This window comes from Mobula hypostoma, chromosome Y (assembly GCF_963921235.1).
Source record: "Mobula hypostoma chromosome Y, sMobHyp1.1, whole genome shotgun sequence".
Lineage (NCBI taxonomy): Eukaryota > Metazoa > Chordata > Chondrichthyes > Myliobatiformes > Myliobatidae > Mobula > Mobula hypostoma.
The window spans coordinates 4,991,921-5,012,268 of record NC_086130.1 but is presented as its reverse complement, the minus strand read 5'-3'; the positions used below and the strand labels follow the sequence as shown (position 1 = coordinate 5,012,268).

The 20,348-nt window shown below is 41.4% G+C and overlaps 1 protein-coding gene across 2 annotated transcripts in view; it reads left to right on the top strand.

The window, feature by feature from the left end:
- LOC134341083 (protein LSM12-like) overlaps nucleotides 1-20,348 on the top strand; it is a 215,544-nt gene that overhangs the window by 103,101 nt on the left and 92,095 nt on the right. For both annotated transcript variants that reach the window (XM_063038834.1, XM_063038833.1), the window contains 2 exons: nucleotides 7,490-7,599; nucleotides 14,000-14,126. In XM_063038834.1, coding sequence (XP_062894904.1) covers nucleotides 7,490-7,599; nucleotides 14,000-14,126 — 237 coding nt within the window. The remainder of the gene's footprint in view (nucleotides 1-7,489; nucleotides 7,600-13,999; nucleotides 14,127-20,348) is intronic.

Here is a 20,348-nt window from a genome sequence, read left to right as displayed (position 1 = left end):
ACTTCTTCGCCAATTCTCCTAAACTATATAGGTCTCTCTGCAGGCTCTCTGTTTCCTTAATGCTACCTGCTCCTCCACCTACCTTTGTATCATCGGCAAATTTGGCCACAAATCCATTAATACCATAGTCCAAAACATTGACATACATCGTAAAAAGCAGCGGTCCCAACACCGACAACTGGTTACTGGCAACCGGCCAGAATAGGATCCCCTTATTCCCACCCTCTGTTTTCTGCCTATCAGCCAATGCTCCACCACACTAGTAACTTAAGTGTAATTCCATGGGCTGTTATCTTGCTAAGCAGCCTCAAGTGAGGCCTTCTGAAAATCCAAGCACACCACATCTACTACATCTCCTTTGTCTACCTTGCTTGTAATTTCCTCAAACAAGTGCAGTAAGTTAGGCAGGATTTTCCTTTCAGGAAAACATGCTGGCTTTGGCCTGTCTAGTCATGTTCCTCTGGGTACACCATAATCTCACCCCAACAATCGATTCCAACAACTTCCCAACCACTGATGTCAGGCTAACAGGGCTATAGTTTCCTTTCTGCTGCCTCCTACCCTCCTTAAATAGCGGAATAGCATTTGCAGTTTTCCAGTCGTCCAGTATAATGCTGGAATCTATCTCCAGCTACTTCCTTCAGAACCTGCAGGTACATTCCATCAGGTCCAGGAGATTTATCCACCCTCAGACCATTAATCTTCCTGAGCACCTTTCAGTTGTAATTTTCACTGCACAAACTTCATTTCCTGGACACTCTTGAATGTCCGGTATACTGCAGACATCTTCCACTGTGAAGACTGATGTAAAATACACATACAGTTCCTCTGCCATCTCTGCATCTTTCATTACAATATCTCCAGTGTCATTTTGTATTAGTCTACACCTGCCCTGGACTCTCTTTTACCCTTTATATACTTATAAGGTTCTTATTATTGTCTTTGATATTAATTATCAGCTTCCTCTCATAATTCATCTTTTCCTTCCGAATGACCTTCTTAGTTTCCTTCTCGCAGCATTGTGAGCCAGTGCACTTGCTGTTTGCTGTTCCCTTGCTGAATACACCTGCCCTGCGTGGGAAAGATGTACTCATGCTAAGAAGATGGATGTCATTCTGAATGCAAGCTGCTGACTTATCACAGGTTGTTTAAAACCAACGAACACCAACAGTCTATATATCCTGGACGGTATCGCTCCCCCTGATATGAGAAGATCAGAAGCCAGCAAGAAAGAACGACTCCGTCAAACATCAGATGAGAGGCACCCTCTACATGGTCATACACCTACATCCAGCTGCCTAAACTCAAGGAAGAGCTTCGTAAACAGTGTTGTTCCATTACAATCAACCCCATCTGAAGCCCGCGTTGCCTTGTGGAAAGACCAGCTCAATAGTCTCAAACAACCCCCAACGATGGAAGTTCCACTGGATGAAAGCCTTCCCCCAGGAGCTAATCACAACTGGGCAACCTGGAAGTGCCTTAACAGACTTAGGACTGGTATAGGTCGTTCAATGGTCACTAAGCTAATGGGGGTATGCAACCTGCCCGACAACTTGTGAATGTGGAACTGAGCCACAAACTATGCAACATCTCCTGCAATTCCCATTGCTAGAGGAACCCTGTACTGTTGCAGATCTTGCCGAATTCAACAAGATGCAAAATTGTGTCCAGTTCTGTCTGGGCGTTGTATAAACTGTCTGTGGACATGATAAGAAGAAGAAGAAGCAGTTTCCTTCTGTAAGTTTTCAAAAGCTCCCCAATCCTCTATCTTCCCACTAGCTCTGGCTTCGTTGTATGGCCTGTCTTTTGCTTTTACAGGTGTCCCCCACTTTTTGAACGTTCGCTTTATGACACCTCACTGTTATGAAAGACCTACTTTAGTTCGCTAACAGAAGGTGTTTTCACTGTTACGAAAAAAGGCAGCGTGTGAAAAAAGGCAGCGCGTGATAAAAGGCAGCCAAGCTCCTTCCCCGGAACTGCATTCTAGATGGCATTGCTTAAACAAGTGCCTGTGAGCATCTGTGCTTTATGTCTATTTAATTTTGAGCATACGTTAGCAAGATGAGTTCTAAGGTATTGGAAAAGCCTGAAAGAGCTCGTAAGGGTGTTACATTTAGCGTAAAACTAGACATAATTAAGCGTTTCGATTGTGGTGAACGAAGTAAGGACAAAGTGAGTTTGGCTTGTGGAAGTTGACGAACATGATGTTGAAGAGGTTTTGGCATCCCATGACCAAGAACTGATAGATGAACAGCTGATGCAATTGGAAGAGGAAAGGATAACAATCGAAACAATGCAGTAGCGAACAGACCGAAAGTGAAGTCGTCCAGGAACTGAATGTGAAGCAACTGCGTGAGATTTTCGCTGCAATTGACAACGATGACTGCAGAAAAGTACGACTTTAATTTTGAAAGGGTACATAGATTTAGGAGATATTTGCAGGATGGTTTGAGTGCTTACAAAGAACTGTATGATAGAAAAATGCGTAAGCATACTGTCGTTTTTTTAAGCCTTCCACATCAGCCACAGCAGACAACGAACCTCGACCTTTGACATCGAGGCAGGCAGACATAGAAGCCTGCCTGTCCTGATGGAAACAGATGACAATGAGATGACACCCCAGTGTCCCACCACCCCAACCTCCGATGACGCAGCCTAACACACCATCATCAGTGTGCTTGCTGTCTTCCTGTTTTCAGTAAGTGATACCTCACTGTACATACATTATATCTACTTTAAATAGGCTGTGTATTTTTATGTGTTATTTGGTATGATTTGGCAGCTTCATAGCTTAAAGATTACTGGAGAGAGTGTTTCTGCCGAGAGCTCTTGTGCCGAGTATTTCTACTGAGAGCACTTGCATGGGATTTTCTGCTGAGAGCACTTGTGTGAGATTTTTGCTACGATGGACAGTGCAGCAATGATTGCAGAGAAGAATTTCTACTTTATATAGGCTGTGTATTTATCATATCTTTCCTGCTTTTACTATATGTTATTGTTATTTTAGGTTTTATGTGTTATTTGACATGATTTGGTAGGTTATTTTTGGGTTTGCGAATGCTCACAAATTTTTCCCATATAAATAAATGGTAATTGCTTCTTCACTTTATGACGTTCCGGCTTATGAACTGTTTCCTAGGAACGCTCTACTTTTGGATGGCGGGGGAAACCTGTACTTTGGCTCTGACTTCACTTGAAGCCACTGTAAAATTTCTTATTTGGAATATATTTGTCTTGTACTTCCCTCATTTATCCCAGAAATTCCAGCCATTGCTGCTTTGTTGTTTTTCCTGCAAATGTCCCTTTCCAGTCAGCTTTGGCCACTGCCCGTCTCATACCATTGTAATTTCCTTTATTCTACTGAAATATCGACACATTGGATTTTATTTTTTCCCTTTCAAATATCACTGTGAACTCAATCATATTCTGATCACTGTTCTCCAAGGGTTCCTTAGCCTTAAGCTCTCTTATCACCTGTGGATCATTGCACAACTCCCAATCCAGCACAGCCGATCTCCTAGTGGGCTCAACAACAAGCTGTTCTAAAAAGCCATCCCTTAGACATTCTACAAATTCTCTCTCTTGAGGTCCAGTACTAACCTGGTTTTCCCAATCCACTTTCATGTTAAAATCCCCAATGATTATCATGACATTGCCCTTCTGACACACCTTTTCTATCTCCTGCTGTAATTTGTAATCCATATACTGGCTACTGTTTAGAGGCCTGTATACAACTACCAGTAGGATCATTTTACCCTTACCATTTCTTAACTCAACCCACAGAGACTCTGCACCTTCCAATCCTATGTCATCCCTTTCTAATGATTTAATGTTATTTCTTATATACAGAGAGCCACACTACCCCTTCTGCCTACTAACCTGTCTTTCCGATATACCGTATATCCTTAGACCTTCAGCTCCCGATGGCAGCCATCGTTTAGTTAAGTTTCAGAGATGGCCATAACATCGTATTTGCCAATCTGTAGCTGAATTTCAAGATCATCCATTTTATTCCTCATGCATTCAAGTACAACACGCTCAGTCCAGTATTTATTGTTTTCTGTTTTAACTGCACCATGCCTCTATTGTCCTGTACCTTTAACAATATAACCAAATAACAATTACAGCACGGAAACAGGCCATGTTGGCCCTTCTAGTCTGTGCCGAACTCTTACTCTCACCTAGTCCCATCGACCTGCACTCAGCCCATAACCCTCCATTCCTTTCCTGTCCATATCGCTATCCAATTTAACTTTAAATGACAACATCGAAATTGCCTCAGCCACTTCTGCTAGAAGCTCGTTCCACACAGCTACCACTTTCTGACTAAAGAAGTTCCCCCCATGTTACCCCTAAACTTTTGCCCTGCCCTTTAACTCTCAACTTATGTCCTCTTGTTTGAATCTCCCTCACTCTCAATGGAAAAAGCCTATACACATCAACTCTTATCTATCCCCCTCATAATTTTAAACGCCTCTATCAAATCCCCCTCAACCTCCACGTTCCATGTCACTGGCTTTGATTAAGCCTAATCTCTTGCTTGTCCTTTCTGTCAAATCTGTTGTACGCTATCTTTGATTTATTTCTGTTTTCCCCTTCCTCAGCCCTACACTCCAGTTCCCATCTCTCTGGCAAATTAGTTTAAACCCTCCCTAACAGCTCTATTAAATGTGCTCACTAGGATATTGGACGTTCGTACCTCCCCAGAAGAGGCCCCAGTGATCCAGGAATCTGAAGCCCTGCCCCCTACACCAGTCTCTCAGGCACACATTTATACACCTGATCTTGCTATTCTTGCACTGGCTAGCATGTGGCACAGGCAGCTGTCCTGAGATTACTATCGTAGAGGTCTTGCTTTCCAGCTTCCTACCTAAGTGCCTGAATTCTCTCTTCAGGACCTCCTCCCTTTTTTCTACCTATGTCATTGGTACCAACATGCACCAAGACTGCTGGGTTTTCACTCTGTCCCTTCAGAATACTCTACACCGGATCTGAGACATCCCGTACCCTGGCACCAGGGAGGCAACACACCGTGTGGGTATCTCTATCAGGCTGACAGAACCTCCTGTCTGTTCCTCTCACTGTGGAATCCCCTATGACTGCCACATACCTCATCTTCCTCTTTCCCTTCTGCACCACAGAACCAGGCTCAGTGCCAGAGACTCAGTCGCCACGGTCGTCCTCTGTCAGGTCACCCCGTCAACAGCAATTACTGAGGGGGCTGGTCACAGGGGTTTCTCTACTATCTGAGCTCTGCCCATCCCTTCCCTGACTGTCACCCATTTATCTAACTCCTGGAGCTTCCGGTGTGACTAATTCCCTGTGGCTCCTCTCTGTCTCCTGTTCACTGTCCCTAACAAGCTGTAGGTCATCAAGCTGCAGCTCCAGATCCCTAACACGATCTCTCAGGAGCTGCATCTTGCTTCATCTGGCACAGATGTGACCATCTGGGATACTGGAAAATTCCCAGAATTCCCACATCTGGCACCCACAGCAAAATACTAACACTGCCGACATGCTCTCTATCCCTTAAAAAAAAAAGAAAGAAAGAACCAAAAAACAAAGTCCACTTAACCCACTTACCTCGCCGAAGCGTGAATGAGCCTGTTGCTTCTACTCTCAACACTGGCTGCTCCGCTTATCCCTTCTGTACTTTTACTTAGTTTGTTGAGCTTAGCTGCCACTCAATATTCATTGCTTAGTATTTTCAATTATTTTGTGACTTTCTGAAAAGTCCCAGATATATGTTCAAAGTAAGTTTATTATCCAAATACATTATATGTCATGTACAACTCTGAGATTCATTTAACACACATCAAAGTTGCTGGTGAACGCAGCAGGCCAGACAGCATCTCTAGGAAGAGATACAGTCGACGTTTCGGGCCAACACCCTTCGTGATCTGCAGAATTCCTCGTGTTTCTGAGATGCATTTTCTTGTGGGATACATAATAAATCCATAATAGAATAATAATCATAATAAGAATCAATGAAAGACCTCTCCAACTTGGGCATTCAACTGATGTACAAAAGACAACAAATGTTGAAAATACAAAAAGAAATAAAAATATAAACAAAATTGACAACATGAGATGTAGAATCCTTTGTTTGTGGGAACAGTTCAGTGTTAGGGCAAATGAAGTTGAGTGAAGTTATCCCGTGCTTGCTTATTCTTATTCTTACATTGAAGTCAATGTTCTCCCTAATAAGTTTAAGCTTTTCCAGGTGTGAGTAGTTATATCACTGAAGAACCTTCATTAAATAAATTAAGTTGTACTAAAATATGAAATGCTGTATATACAGTATTATATATGGTTCATCTTTTAAATAAAAATTTATTTATTGGTCGGTAGTAAGTATGTCTTGATATGAATCCTATTGCTATTTTGTTTTCAAAAACTGGTAAAATTTCAAAAGGTACCTAAGATAATTTTTAAAATGAACTGTACATCTTGATTTTAATTGGAGGAATGATTTAATGTTACTTTTGAGAAGATGGCTGTAAAATTTGCTAACTTAGTGATAACATTTTGGTATACGTTCAGGCTACGTCCACACTAGACTGGATCATTTTGAAAACGCTGGTTTCACGTAAAAATGATAGGCGTCCACACCAGGTGTTTTTGAAAATACCTCCGTCCACATTAGAATGGATATTTGGGCGAATCTCCTCCTACTGGGCATGCGCAAAACACACAGAAAACAAGCGAAGAGGAAACGGTATACTTGGTTCGTGTTTGTCCAGTAACAGACTAGAAAAACTTAAAAGGAATTGCTGTTGGCTCTCACGCAGGACTTAAAGCTAAAAAAAAAACAAATACTGGAGTGTATGGAGGCAACCAACAGGGAGTTCACGGACAGGATGACCTGGCTGACGGCATTATGAAGCACCTTGTTAAGTGTATAAAACATGTCTGCATCAGTGTTATCTTGTATTTCCATACGTTACATTAGGCTGTTATATATCTATTGTCAGAGAAGTACCTGCATAAATAGGTAAACCACCTTCATACAAGCAAGGACAGAAAACAGGGCAAAGTGAGTGTATTTATTGACTCAGTAAGCTATGGATCAAAGTATTTGATGAGTACATTTCTAACTCTTCTGGCTTCAGTCTCGTTGCCGTCTGTTCTGAAATTGTTAGGTTGTGTGGGGGGTTGCGTTCAAGAAAACAATGAAATGCCGCGCTGCGGCAATCTGTTCCGGTGTTTTTAAAAATATCCATTTACTCCGTCCACACTGCTCTGCACAATTGGCGTTTTCAAATTTACACACTCTACACCCTGGAGGGCGTTTTAGAAAATCTCCGTTTTCGGGGGAGGAAAATGCCATTTCAGTGTGGACAGAGGGTCAAAACGAAGAGAAAAAGCTTCAGTTACGGATTTATCCGGTCTAGTGTGGATGTAGCCTCAGACTGTTTCAGCTCTTGCATCATAATGTTAACCTTATTGTGATGACAGAGTGATAATTAAACTATGGTTTTATTACTAGCTTGCCAATCGAGCACGGACTGAGAAGGAAGAGAAATTAAGCCAAGCTTATGCAATTAGTGCCGGAGTCTCTCCAGAAGGCCAGCAGCTTTTTCAGACTATCCATAAGACGTAAGTTCAGTATTTCTTAATGATTTATTTATTTAATCACAAATGGAGAAATATTCTAATACAAAGAATAAAAAAGGTTATGGTATGATTCAGCATTTGATTTAATTTCAAATAATTATTTACTTACTTTACTTTATTGTTGCCAAACAATTGATATTAGAACGTACAGTCATCATAACTATGTTTGCTTCTGTGCTTCCTGCTCCATGGATTCCAAATATTAAATATTGAAAATATTAAAAATAGTTAAACTTAGTAAATATTTAAAATTTAAATTATAAATCATAAATAGAAAATAGAAAGATGGGAAGTGAGGTAGTGCAAAAAAACCGAGAGGCAGGTCCGGATATTTGGAGGGTACAGCCCAGATCCGGGTCAGGATCTGTTCAGCAGTCTTATCACAGTTGGAAAGAAGCTATTCTCAAATCTGGCTGTATGAGTCTTCAAGCTCCTGAACCTTCTCCCGGAAGGAAGAGGGACGAAAAGTGTGTTGGCTGGGTGGGTCATGTCCTTGATTATCCTGGCAGCACTGCTCCAACAGCGTGCAGTGTAAAGTGAGTCCAAGGACGGAAGATTGGTTTGTGTGATGTGCTGCACCGTGTTCACAACCTTCTGCAGCTTCTTTCAGTGTTGGACAGGACAATTCCATACCAGGTTGTGATGCTTTCTACGGTGCATCTATAAAAATTAGTCAGGGTTTTAGGGGACAGGCCAAATTTCTTTAGTTTTCTCAGGAAGTAAAGGCACTGGTGGGCCTTCTTGGCAGTGGACTCTGCTTGGTTGGACCAAGTCAGGTCATTTGTGATACTGATCCCGAGGAACTTAAAGCTTTTGACCTGTTCCACTTGTGCATCACCGTTGTAAATTGGGTCGTGCAATCCGCTACTCCTTCTGAAGTCAACAACCAATTCCTTTGTCTTGCTGACGTTGAGGGATAAGTTATTGTCTTTGCACCATGCCACCAGGTTCTTAATTTCCTCTGTGTATTCAAACTCATCATTACCCGAGATACAGCCTACAATTGTTGTGTCATCAGCAAACTTATATATTGAGTTTGATGGAAACTTGGCTACACAATCGTGGGTGTACAGAGAGTACAGCAGGGGGCAGAGTACTCAGCCTTGCGGGGCACCGGTGCTCAGAGTGATTGTAGAGGAGAGCTTGTCCCCTATTTTTACAGCCTGGGTCCTGTCTGTGAGGAAGCTGAAGATCCAGCTGCAGATCTGAGTGCTAAGGCCCAGGTTCCGGAGCTTAGGAATCAGTTTATTTGGAATGATGGTATTAAAGGCAGAGCTGTAGTCAATGAAAAGGAGCCTTACGTATGCATCTTTATTCTCCAGGTGTTCTAAGGAGAAATGTAGGGCCAGAGAGATGGCATCTGCCGTTGACCTGTTGCTCCGGTAGGCGAATTGCAAAGTGTCGAGGTTGACCGGAAGGCTGTGGTTGATGTGTGCCATAACCAATCGCTCGAAGCACTTCATAACAATTGACGTCAGAGCCACAGGTCGATAGTTATTCAGGCATGCCACCTTGCTCTTCTTCAGCACTGGGATTATTGTTGCCTTCTTAAAACAGGAGGGGATCTTAGACTGAAACAAGGAGCAGTTGAAGATGTCAGCAAACACTCCAGCTAGCTCGCTTGCACAGGCCCGAAGAACCTGTCCTGGGATGCCATCTGGGCCCTTTGCCTTCCTTGGATTTATCTTCAGGAAAGCCCTCGGTGACGATGAATCTTGATGCCACTAGGTCCGGTTCATCCGGAGGGAGCGGGACGCTCCTCTTCTGTTCGAATCTTGAGTAGAATACGTTAAGTTCGTCAGGAAGAGAAGTGCCACAGTTATTGTTATTCCCAGGCTGTTCTTTGCGCCCAGTGATCTCATTTAGACCCTGCCATAGTCTACTGGCATCTCTCTGGTTAGCCTGGGTTTCCAACTTGGCTCGATATTGCCTCTTAGCACCCTTAATGGCTTTCTGGAGTTCACACCTGGATTCCTTGTAGCGACTGGTATCCCCAGACCTAAAAGCCGCAGCTGTAGCCCTTAAAAGGGACTTGATCTCATAATTCATCCAAGGTTTCCGGTTAGGAAATACCCGGATTGTCTTGCGAGACACACAGTCCTCCGTGCATTTCCAAATAAAGTCCGCGACAGCTGAGGCATACTCTTCGAGGTTAGCTGCCGAGTCCTTGAATACTAACCAGTCCACCGATTCAAAGCAGTCACGGAGGACCTCATCCGTTTCCTCCATCCAACGTGACACTACTTTTGACACCGTGACCTCCCGCTTCAGTTTCTGTTTGTATGCCGGGAGGAGGAGATGGTCCGATTTTCCGAAGTGAGGTCACAGTGGTCAAGTATATTCGGCCTCTAGTGGGGCAGGAGTCATGTTGGTATAACTTTGGCAGCGCCTTTCTGAGGTTGGCCTGGTTAAAGTCCCCAGCTATAATGAGCAAAGCCTCCAGATACTTGGTCTCAAGCTCACTGATGTTGGCATACAGTATGTTAAGAGCTCACTCCATGTCCGCCTGGGGGGGAATGTAGACCACTGTCAGTATGACCGAGGTGAATTCCCGTGGCAGATAGTAGGGACAACACTTCACCGACAGGTGTTCCAGGTCCGGGCTGCAGGAGCTTGTCAGTGCCACTGTGTCCGAGCACTACGCAGTGTTGATCAGTAGGCAGACACCACCTCCCCTCGCCTTGCCCAAAGACGCCTTGTGGTCTATCCGATGGATCGAAAATCCTTCCGGTCAGATGGCATAGTCGGAGGAGGTCTCGGTGCAACAGAATACACAGCAGTTCTGCATCTCCCTGCAGTAGGTGAGTCTCCCTTTAAGATCATCCACCTTGTTGTCTATGGCTTGCACATTAGCTAGTAGGGTGGTGGGCATAGGGACCCTGAAGCCCCTCTGCTTCCACTTCCAGCTGCTGGGCACCCGGGCTGGGGATTTGTTAGCCTTCAGTCCCATCAGTCTGCTCATCACCGTTTCCTTCACTAAAGTCAATCTGTTTCAGTTTCTCTATTACCCTATGTCCTTGGCCCATCCATACATCTGGGAGATTGCTTGTGTCTTCCCTAGTGAAGACAGATCCAAAGTACTTACTAAATTCGTCTGCCATTTCTCTGTTTCCCATAACAATTTCTCCCAATTCATTCTTCAAGGGCCCAACATTGTTCTTAACTATCTTCCTTCTCTTCACATACCTAAAAAAACTTTTGCTATCCTCCTTTATATTCCTAGCTAGCTTGCGTTCATACCTCATTTTTTCTCCCCGTATAGCCTTTTTAGTTAAGTTCTGTTGCTCCTTAAAAAATTCCCAATCATCTGTCTTCCCACTCACCTTAGATCTGTTATACTTTTTTAATGCTATGCTATCTCTGACTTCCTTTGTCAACCACCGTGGCCACTTTTCCCCCTTTGAATCTTTCCTTCTCCGGGGGATGAACTGATTTTGCACCTTGTGCATTATTCCCAAGAATACCTGCCATTGCTGTTTCACTGTCTTTTCTGCTAGGATATCCGACCAGTCAACTTTGGCCAGCTCCTCCCTCATGGCTCCATAGTCTCCTTTGTTCAACTGCAATACTGACACTTCTGATCCGCCCTTATCTCTCTCAACTTGCAGATAAAAACTTATCATATTATGGTCACTACCTCCTAATGGCTCCTTTACTTCAAGATCACTTATCAAATCCTGTTCATTGCACAACACTAAATCCAGAATAGCCTTATCCCTGGTCCACTCTCGTACAAGCTGCTCCAAAAATGCATCCCCTAGGCACTCTACAAACTCCCTTTCCTGGGGTCCAGTACCAACCTGATTTTCCCAGTTCACCTGCATGTTGAAATCCCCCATAACTACTGCGACATTTCCTTTGCCACATGCCATTGTTAACTCCCTATTCAACTTGCACCCAATATCCATGCTACTGTTTGGGGGCCTGTAGATAACACCTATTAGGGTCTTTTTGCCCTTACTGTTCCTCAGTTCTATCCACAATCAACCCACCTAAGAGAGTTGTGAATATTTTGAAAACTGGCTCCTTCATATTGGAGAGAGAGGTAAAATTTGGAATTGCTTTGTTTTCTATATTTTCTGGTGTAAGATGATCATAGTACTATAGTTTCATTCCAGTGTGTGCTTCAAACTTAAGATTCTTTTTCAATAGTCTCTATCATAATGCATTTACACCCAGACTGCATAATGCTACCCTGCATAGCACTGATTTGTTACAGCATGGTTATTCCATTCTTTATTGACATTTTTTAAATGACAAAAATTAACTTTAAATGACACTTAGAACTTCTTGAGCGAACACCACTACAGTAAACATTGAATCAGCCAGTGAGAGCAGTTTACATATGCTCTGAACCACTCACAGCCAATCATGTATTAGTTCACACTCTGCCTCCCCCGCGTGTGTAAACATTCATCCTTCCTCACCAATATTCCTCAGCACTAGCATCACCATGATCACACAAATCATGGACCATTTCATCGATTATGACCCTGACTGGGAGTAAAGGAATAAGGCAAAGAGAGGTGTTCTTGCCATGATTTTCTGCTACTAAGAACTGCTTCATGAGAGGAAACTTAAAAAAAGGCAGTTAAATTTTGACCCCTACTTGAAGAGGAAGTGAAAATTAGAGGAGGACCCATAGCCTGGTCCCGCCTGAAAGATGTAAATTATCACCCGATTCCGTCTGCTGCTGCTGTAATGTGTTGCTGCTCCACTGATGTACAGGCTAGGCCCATTTGCTTGTTTGTTACTCCACAATTCAGTCATAGTCATAGTCATAGTCATACTTTATTGAACCCGGGGGAAATTGGTTTTCATTACAGTTGCTCCATAAATAATAAATAGTATTAGAGCCATAATAGTTAAATAGTAATATGTAAATTATGCCAGTAAATTATGAAATAAGTCCAGGACCAGCCTATTGGCTCAGGGTGTCTGACCCTCCAAGGGAGGAGTTGTAAAGTTTGATGGCCACAGGCAGGAATGACTTCATGTGACGCTCTGTGTTGCATCTCGGTGGAATGAGTCTCTGGCTGAATGTACTCCTGTGCCCACCCAGTACATTATGTAGTGGATGGGAGACATTGTCCAAGATGGCATGCAACTTGGACAGCATCCTCTTTTCAGACACCACCGTCAGAGAGTCCAGTTCCATCCCTACAACATCACTGGCCTTACGAATGAGTTTGTTTACTGTGTACACATAAAATAATATATCATATATCTCGGGTTTGATTTTTTTTTGTCAGATAACCATGTAATGTTACAATGACCCCGCATAGCTTTGATTTACATAGCACTCCACCTCCAAGGAACACATCCTCAGCATTAAGTGGGGACTGAGTGTAAATGTTTTCCACGTTTAGCAAGTGAATAGTGTTTTGATTGTAGCTTTCTTTAGTGCTGTTAAGATTTTTGTATTTTCTGGAAATTAGAACAGTAAAAACATTTCAGCACTTATACTACTAATTTCACTTTACTGGTTTGTCTTTTTCAATAGATCAGCATGAGAGGAATGGTATTTGTCAGATATTTCAAACATTATCACTGTCACATAATCTTTGCTCTTAACTGATGATTGAATTAGGCTGTGAACATTGTGCACATTGTGAACATTGTTAAAATAGGAACAAGGAAGACTGAGGCAAAAATGGAAATGACCGGTGTAAAAGTTTTCAAAAGTTGTTGTTAAACACTCTAGGAAAATCAACATCTAATTTTAAATGAGCAGTTCAGTGAAGCACAACTGCATTTTTCATGTTTGTGTCTTTCAAGTAAGTGTCTTAAAAAAGGCATGTTGCTTTCTGAAAAAGTATAGGCTGTGCTGCTAGTAATGTAATCAATTTTATCTCTTAATCAATGCCTCAATTCATTTGTGGATTTACTTTGTGCAAATTGCCTACGATATATGCCCACACTGCAGTTAGTGGAGTCTGAACTTCCTCCAGCCTTCAAAGACATTAGCCTTACCCTTTAAAAGTAAAAATTGATTACTTTGCTGCTGCATCAATAATGGCCATTTGAGCAACATTGCACAGAACTTTTAAAAGATCTCTCACAAAACAGATCATTTAACAGATCAGTTATTACTGACAGCAGTTTTCTAAACATTCATCCTTCTTATTTTCCCAAACTGTTTATAGATTATTTTGTTGTGTTGAACTGGTGTTTTGCATTAGTGATGGTGACTAGTACTAAGGTAGCTTGTACTCTCAGTTAGTGCTCTTCCAGCTTGTTAATTTGGCTATTGAACTTTTCTTTGATATTTTAACAGTTTTCAGTTGATACAAAAAGTTTGAAATAGTTTTGTAAACAGTAAATTGAAAATCTACTTTATTGTTTGGTCAACAGCATACTTATATAATGTATACTTTTTTAGCATCAAGGAATGTAAGTGGCAAGAGAAGAGCATAATTGTCATGGATGAAGTTGTAATTGTACCACCTTACCAAGCTGAGAATTGTAGAGGCAAAGAGGGAAGTGCATTAAGTCATGTACGCAAAATAGTAAGTATATGTACATTTTTGCCCTTCCTGTTTAGGGTCTCACACATATTATACTTTGATTGTGTAACTAGCTGGACACTTTTATAGCCTAGCAAATGGTGTGCCACTTTTGGGAACAAATAGTTTCCAATGGCTGTTTAAGCTCAATGATTTGTGTGGCAAACTACTTTGCCAGTAGAGCAAGAATTTGGTGAATTTTTAATTAACCTTTAACATCGTCACTCCAAAAAGGTGCTGGAGTAAACATTGTGTTTGAGTACATGCTCATTGTTTGTATTTCAATGTTTATTAAATGTGAGCAAGTGAGTAACTTTTTGCAAGTGGGTTCTTATTACAGCACACGGTAACATTAGGCTGATCATTTGACTACATATATATATATATACTGGCAGATAAGAGAGGCTCATGAACATGCAGGGAATGAAGGAATATAGATCATGATTCAGATTCCTATTTAAGCATGCAGATAGATTAGTTTGATATGGCACCATTGGAAAAGCCCTCTTGTGCTATCTAAGGTAGCTGTTGTGTATGCAGCAATTGGCCTAAAAACTTTAATGGCATGGGTGTGACAAGGTGAAGGGAGTGAGGGTGAGCATCAATGTCATTGATTCTATCAAAACTGATTTTGTACTGCAAACAACAACACACATCAAAGTTGCTGGTGAATACAGCAGGCCAGGCAGCATCTCTAGGAAGAGGTACAGTCGACGTTTCAGGCCAAGACCCTTCATCAGGACTAACTGAAGGAAGAGTTAGTAAGGGATTTGAAAGTGGGAGGAGGAGGGGGAGATCCAAAATGATAGGAGAAGACAGGAGGGGGAGGGATGGAGCCAAGAGCTGGACAGGTGATTGGCAAAAGGGATATGAGAGGATCATGGGACAGGAGGTCCGGGAAGAAAGACGGGGGGGGGGGAACCCAGAGGATGGGCAAGGGGTATATTCAGAGAGACAGAGGGAGAAAAAGCAGAGTGAGAGAAAGAATGTGTGTATAAAAATAAATAACAGATGGGGTACGAGGGGGAGGTGGGGCATTAGTGGAAGTTAGAGAAGTCAATGTTCATGCCATCAGGTTGGAGGCTACCCAGACGGAATATAAGGTGTTGTTTCTCCAACCTGAGTGTGGCTTCATCTTTATGGTAGAGGAGGCCGTGGATAGACATGTCAGAATGGGAATGGGATGTGGAATTAAAATGTGTGGCCACTGGGAGATCCTGCTTTCTCGGCGGACAGAGCGTAGGTGTTCAGCAAAGCGGTCTCCCAGTCTGCGTCGGGTCTGGCCAATATATAAAAGGCCACATCGGGAGCACCGGATGCAGTATATTACCCCAGCCGACTCACAGGTTTAAGTGTCGCCTCACCTGGAAGGACTGTCTGGGGCCCTGAATGGTGGTAAGGGAGGAAGTGTAAGGGCATGTGTAGCAATTGTTCCGCTTACACGGATAAATGCCAGGAGGGAGATCAGTGGGGAGGGATGGGGGGGATTTGTACTGCAAATTATCAGTTTACTCTGAAAATATTATTATATTTCTGAATATACTTGTTTGTAATCTGTTTTCATTTTAACCTCAAATTGTTCTGATACAATACTTGTGCTAAGGTTCCTGTAGATGTGCATTATAGTTACATCTGAAATAGTTTTATATTTAAGGATAGCATGCATTAGTGCCAATAAGTGACAATTTCTAACCCTAACGGTTCTTACATGAAGGCAACTTCTATTGTTTCGTTTATATATAGACTAAGGAGGCTATGTGTTTAGGATACTTCTGCACTTGCAAAGCTGTGTGTTAAACAAGCAATTCTCATAATTCTTTTACTTGTCTTCCAGATTGCTTGTGGTTCCTCAGTTTATTGCTTTCAGAATATATTTTAATTGGTCATTTGAAAAGTACCAACTTTATATATCATTTATGAAGCTGTGAGAGTAATAGACATTCCTTGTACCAAAGCAGCGTGAATGTTTAGGAATTGCTATGGCAGAAATGAGAGATCTGAAATGACGGATTGAGTACCATTTAACAATGTTTTTATTTAGTGAATATTGGTTTTCATTGCTAGTACAAGTATAGGTTCGTGAGTCTTTAATAGATTTATTTTGTGATTAATTGTGATACGTTATGTTGGTCATTTATTACAACATGTTCAAAGTTCTGTTGAGCTAAGAGGTTGCTTTGTTAGATAAATCTTGTAGATTTCTCTTAATTGACTTATTAATTATGAGTTACTAGGGTGAAACAAAACAATTTAACTAAGATTCAACAGCTGTCTATCTCCACCTATCACAATTTACTTGTTCTGGTATTACCTAGTTCACAATAATGGAGGATTAGGAATTAATTTTCAGATAAATGAGAAGTAAAATTACTAAGTGCCTTTTTTAAGCTTGTTTACCATGTTTCGTATGTTGTAATGCATAGGATTAAGAAAAGTACTTGTAAATGAAGTCTCTCAGTTGTTAATCGGCTATCTTCACAATTGAAGTGTAAAATAATTTTATGTAATTTTACTTGAGTATTTTTTGACATGGTATTCAATTTCTTTTATACTCCATTAACATGTAAACTTTTAGAACACAAAGTGTAATCTTTTTAACTATACTTTTAAAGACAAATTTAAATCCTTAGACATAGGAGCAGAATTATGCCAATTGTTTCATGGCTATTTGATCATGGTTGACTTATTTCCCTCTCAACTCCTATTTAAAGTGGAGGTTCCCCCTACCGGATGAGTGTCGCTCCAAAGTAGTTAAGTTTTTGCTAACAACTTGGGTAATAATACCTTACTTGCTAGACATAAGGAAGAAGGGCTGACTTTTATTCACATTTGTAATGAATTATTTCAAAATAGGCACAATTTATTTCTTAAACCCAAGAATGCGATATTAAAATTTGCTTGTAGCCTTTTTCAGTTATCTACTATGATGTGGCTGTTTTTTCAGTGAGGAAATATTAACTACCTTTAGAACAATCGGTCTGCTTTCTGAACAAATAAAAGGACTATGCAGGATATTGCAATAATTATATCACTCTTCAATTTTCCTTCAGTATATAGCCTAATGCATTTGCTTAAGCAACCTCTATGTATCTCACCTAAATTGTAGAAGTTTTAGAATCATTTGCTGACCAGTGTTCTCCATTCCTCCTTTCAGTGCAGTCATCATTTTTGCTTCAATTTCCTTGTTGATGAATGTCACTTTTTTCTAGTGGAAATACATGAATTTTCAGGTGTAAAGGAAGCCGTGTAGCCATTCTGGTAATTCTGACAGTTCTTTTCTTGTTCTTTCTCTGAAGATATAGTATTTGTCCATCTGGTTTATATTGGGGAATACTGCTTGCAGAATAGTGCACAGGGGCTAAAATTTTTGATTATGGTGAATTGTTGTAACATTTAAAAAAAATCAGTTAAAATCCTGCTGCTAGTGTACTTGCTTTCCAAAAATACCAGATGGGCTTAATATATAAATTTATCAGTATTTACAAATTTGTGTATCTAAATTGATGTCCATTGGCTTTAAAAACGCAAACAACGAAGGGTCTCGGCCTGAAACGTCGACTGCACCTCTTCCTAGAGATGCTGCCTGGCCAGCTGCGTTCACCAGCAACTTTGATGTGTGTTGCTGTCCATTGGCTTATTTTGTTTGTTTCCATGTCTTGAACAATGGTTTGTCACATTAGGTATTGCTTTGTATAATAAGAGTGAGGGTTTTGATAAAGGCAAGCATTTAACAGATCCACTCCCCTCCCCCAAAACCCCAGACACTGTTCAATAGACAGATGGCATGCCGCTTTAATGACTCTTGACCCCTGTCTGCAGTTAGCAGCCCTTGTTTACAAAGTAATATGTTGCCACCACCAAAAAGACATAACAATAAGTACATAAATAACAAATTCCAAATATTTTCATATTATATCTAACAATAATTAGTTAGTTAACATCGAACTAACGACGGCCATCTTAGATTCATTTGAAATACATAACCATGTATTCAAAAAAGATAAATCCAACCAACTAATAAACTACAACTAATGTTAAAGACTTAAAAATCAAAGAAAGAATAAATAATTATATATATACAGGTTTTCCCCGCCATCCAAAGGTAGAGCGTTCCTATGAAACGGTTCGTAAGCCGAAATGTCGTAAAGCAAAGAAGTAGTTATTTATATGGGAACGTCTTGTGAGCATTTGCAGCCCCAAAAATAACCTACCAAATCATGCCATATAACACATAAAACCTAAAATAACAGTAACATATAGTAAAAGCAGGAATTATATGATAAATACACAGCCTATATAAAGTAGAAATACTTTTCCACAACCATTACTGCACTGTCCTCCGTAGCAAAAATCTCATGCAAGCGCTGTTGGCAAAAACAAGGCGCAGTCGCTGTCCAGTAACCTTTAAGCTATGAAGCTGCCAAATCATACCAAATAACATGTAAAAATACACAGCCTATATAAAATAGAAATAATGTATGTACAGTGTAGTATCACTTACCAGAATCGGGAAGACAGTGCTAAGCAAACTGATGATGGTGTGTTAGACTAAGTCGTCGCAGGTTGGGGTGGTGCAGTGGCCCCCACCCTCCGGGCCACCAACTGATACCGATCCGCGAAGCATGCAGGGGTGCAGCAGTAGCCGGGAGGCACACAGCAGATCTTTAAGAGAAAAGCCGAAACAAACATGCTAATTAGTTAGGTGCCGCCCGGCACGTAATTGTCGGCCCAGATCAGTGCCGATTTCCGATTGTGTCTCTGATCTCGGCCGACAGTTAGGTGTCGGGTGGCACCTAATTAATTAGCATGTTTATTTCACCTTTTTTCTTAAAGATGTGCAGTGTGTCTCCTGGCTACTGCTGCATTCTCTGTGAATCGGTATCTGTCTGTGGCCTGGGGGGTGGGGTGGTGGGACACTGGGGTGTCAGCTTGTCATCGTCTGTTTCCATTAGGGCAGGCAGGTCATCTTCTATCTCTGCCTAGCTCGATGTCGAAGGTCGAGGTTCGTCGTCTGCTGTGGCTGATGTGGAAGGCTTGCTTGACTGCTGAGCCTGGCGCATTTTTCTATCACACAGTTCTTTGTAAGGACTCAAACTGTCCTGCAAATATCCCCTAAACTGACGTGCCCTTTTAAAATTAAAGTCGTACTTTATCATTACTCATTTGGTTTCGATCGTTATCCTTTTTTCTTCCAATTGCATCAGCTCTTCATCTATCAGATCTTGGTCATGAGATGCCAAAACCTCTTCGTCATCATGTTTGTCAGCCACATTCACTTTGTCCTTACTTCATTCACCACAATTGAAACGCTTAATTATGTCTAGTTTTACGGTAAGTGTAACAACCTTACGAGCTCTTTTAGGCTTTTCCGATACCATAGAACTCATCTTGCAAACGACTGCTCACAGGCATGTGTTTAAGCAATGCTGGCGAGAATGCCGTTCCGAATCTGGGGACAGCGGCTGCTTGGGGCGCGCACTGCCTTTTATCGCATGCTGCTTTTTCTCATAACAGTGAAAACACCTTCTGAAAGCGAAAACAGGGTACTAGTGTAGGTCTTTCGTAACAGTGCATTTTCTTAAAGCGAACGTTTGAAAAATGGGGGACACCTGTATATTAAATCAAAAACTATATTAGCTATTCAAGCAAACAATGACCGATCTGAGTAAATCAACGAAGTCCATGTCTGGGCACTCTTAAGACGTGGAGCGGACTTTCATCAAAACCGCTACAAACAGCTCCCAGCTAAGGATTAACTGTTCAAATTGCTTACGAAATGGGCTTAAACTCCTTTATAAATTTTCATCTGTCTTCTGGGGAGTCAATCCTTTCTGAATGAGAATTAGGTGGAGTAATTATCAAACGAGCTGGATAACGCTGAGAGAGACGACAGTTAATCTTACAAAGTTCAGCCATGATTTCCCGATATTCAGTTCTTTCAGCATAAATCTCTGGGGTTAAATCTTCAACTATACGAATCTTTGCTCCGTCATAAATTTGCTTATCCCTTTTCCTTGCATCTTGAAGAATAGCTTCTTTGGTTTTAACGTAATGCAGACATGCTATAATAGGACGAGATTTCATTTCGGCTGAAGGCTTGGGATGTCGAATTCAGTGAGCTCTGCCCAGTAGCGGACAGGCTTCAAGAATCTCACTAAGAAGTGAATATAACATGTTCAAAAAGGACTTTAATGTCTCACCGGTTTCTGCATTTTCAGGCAAATC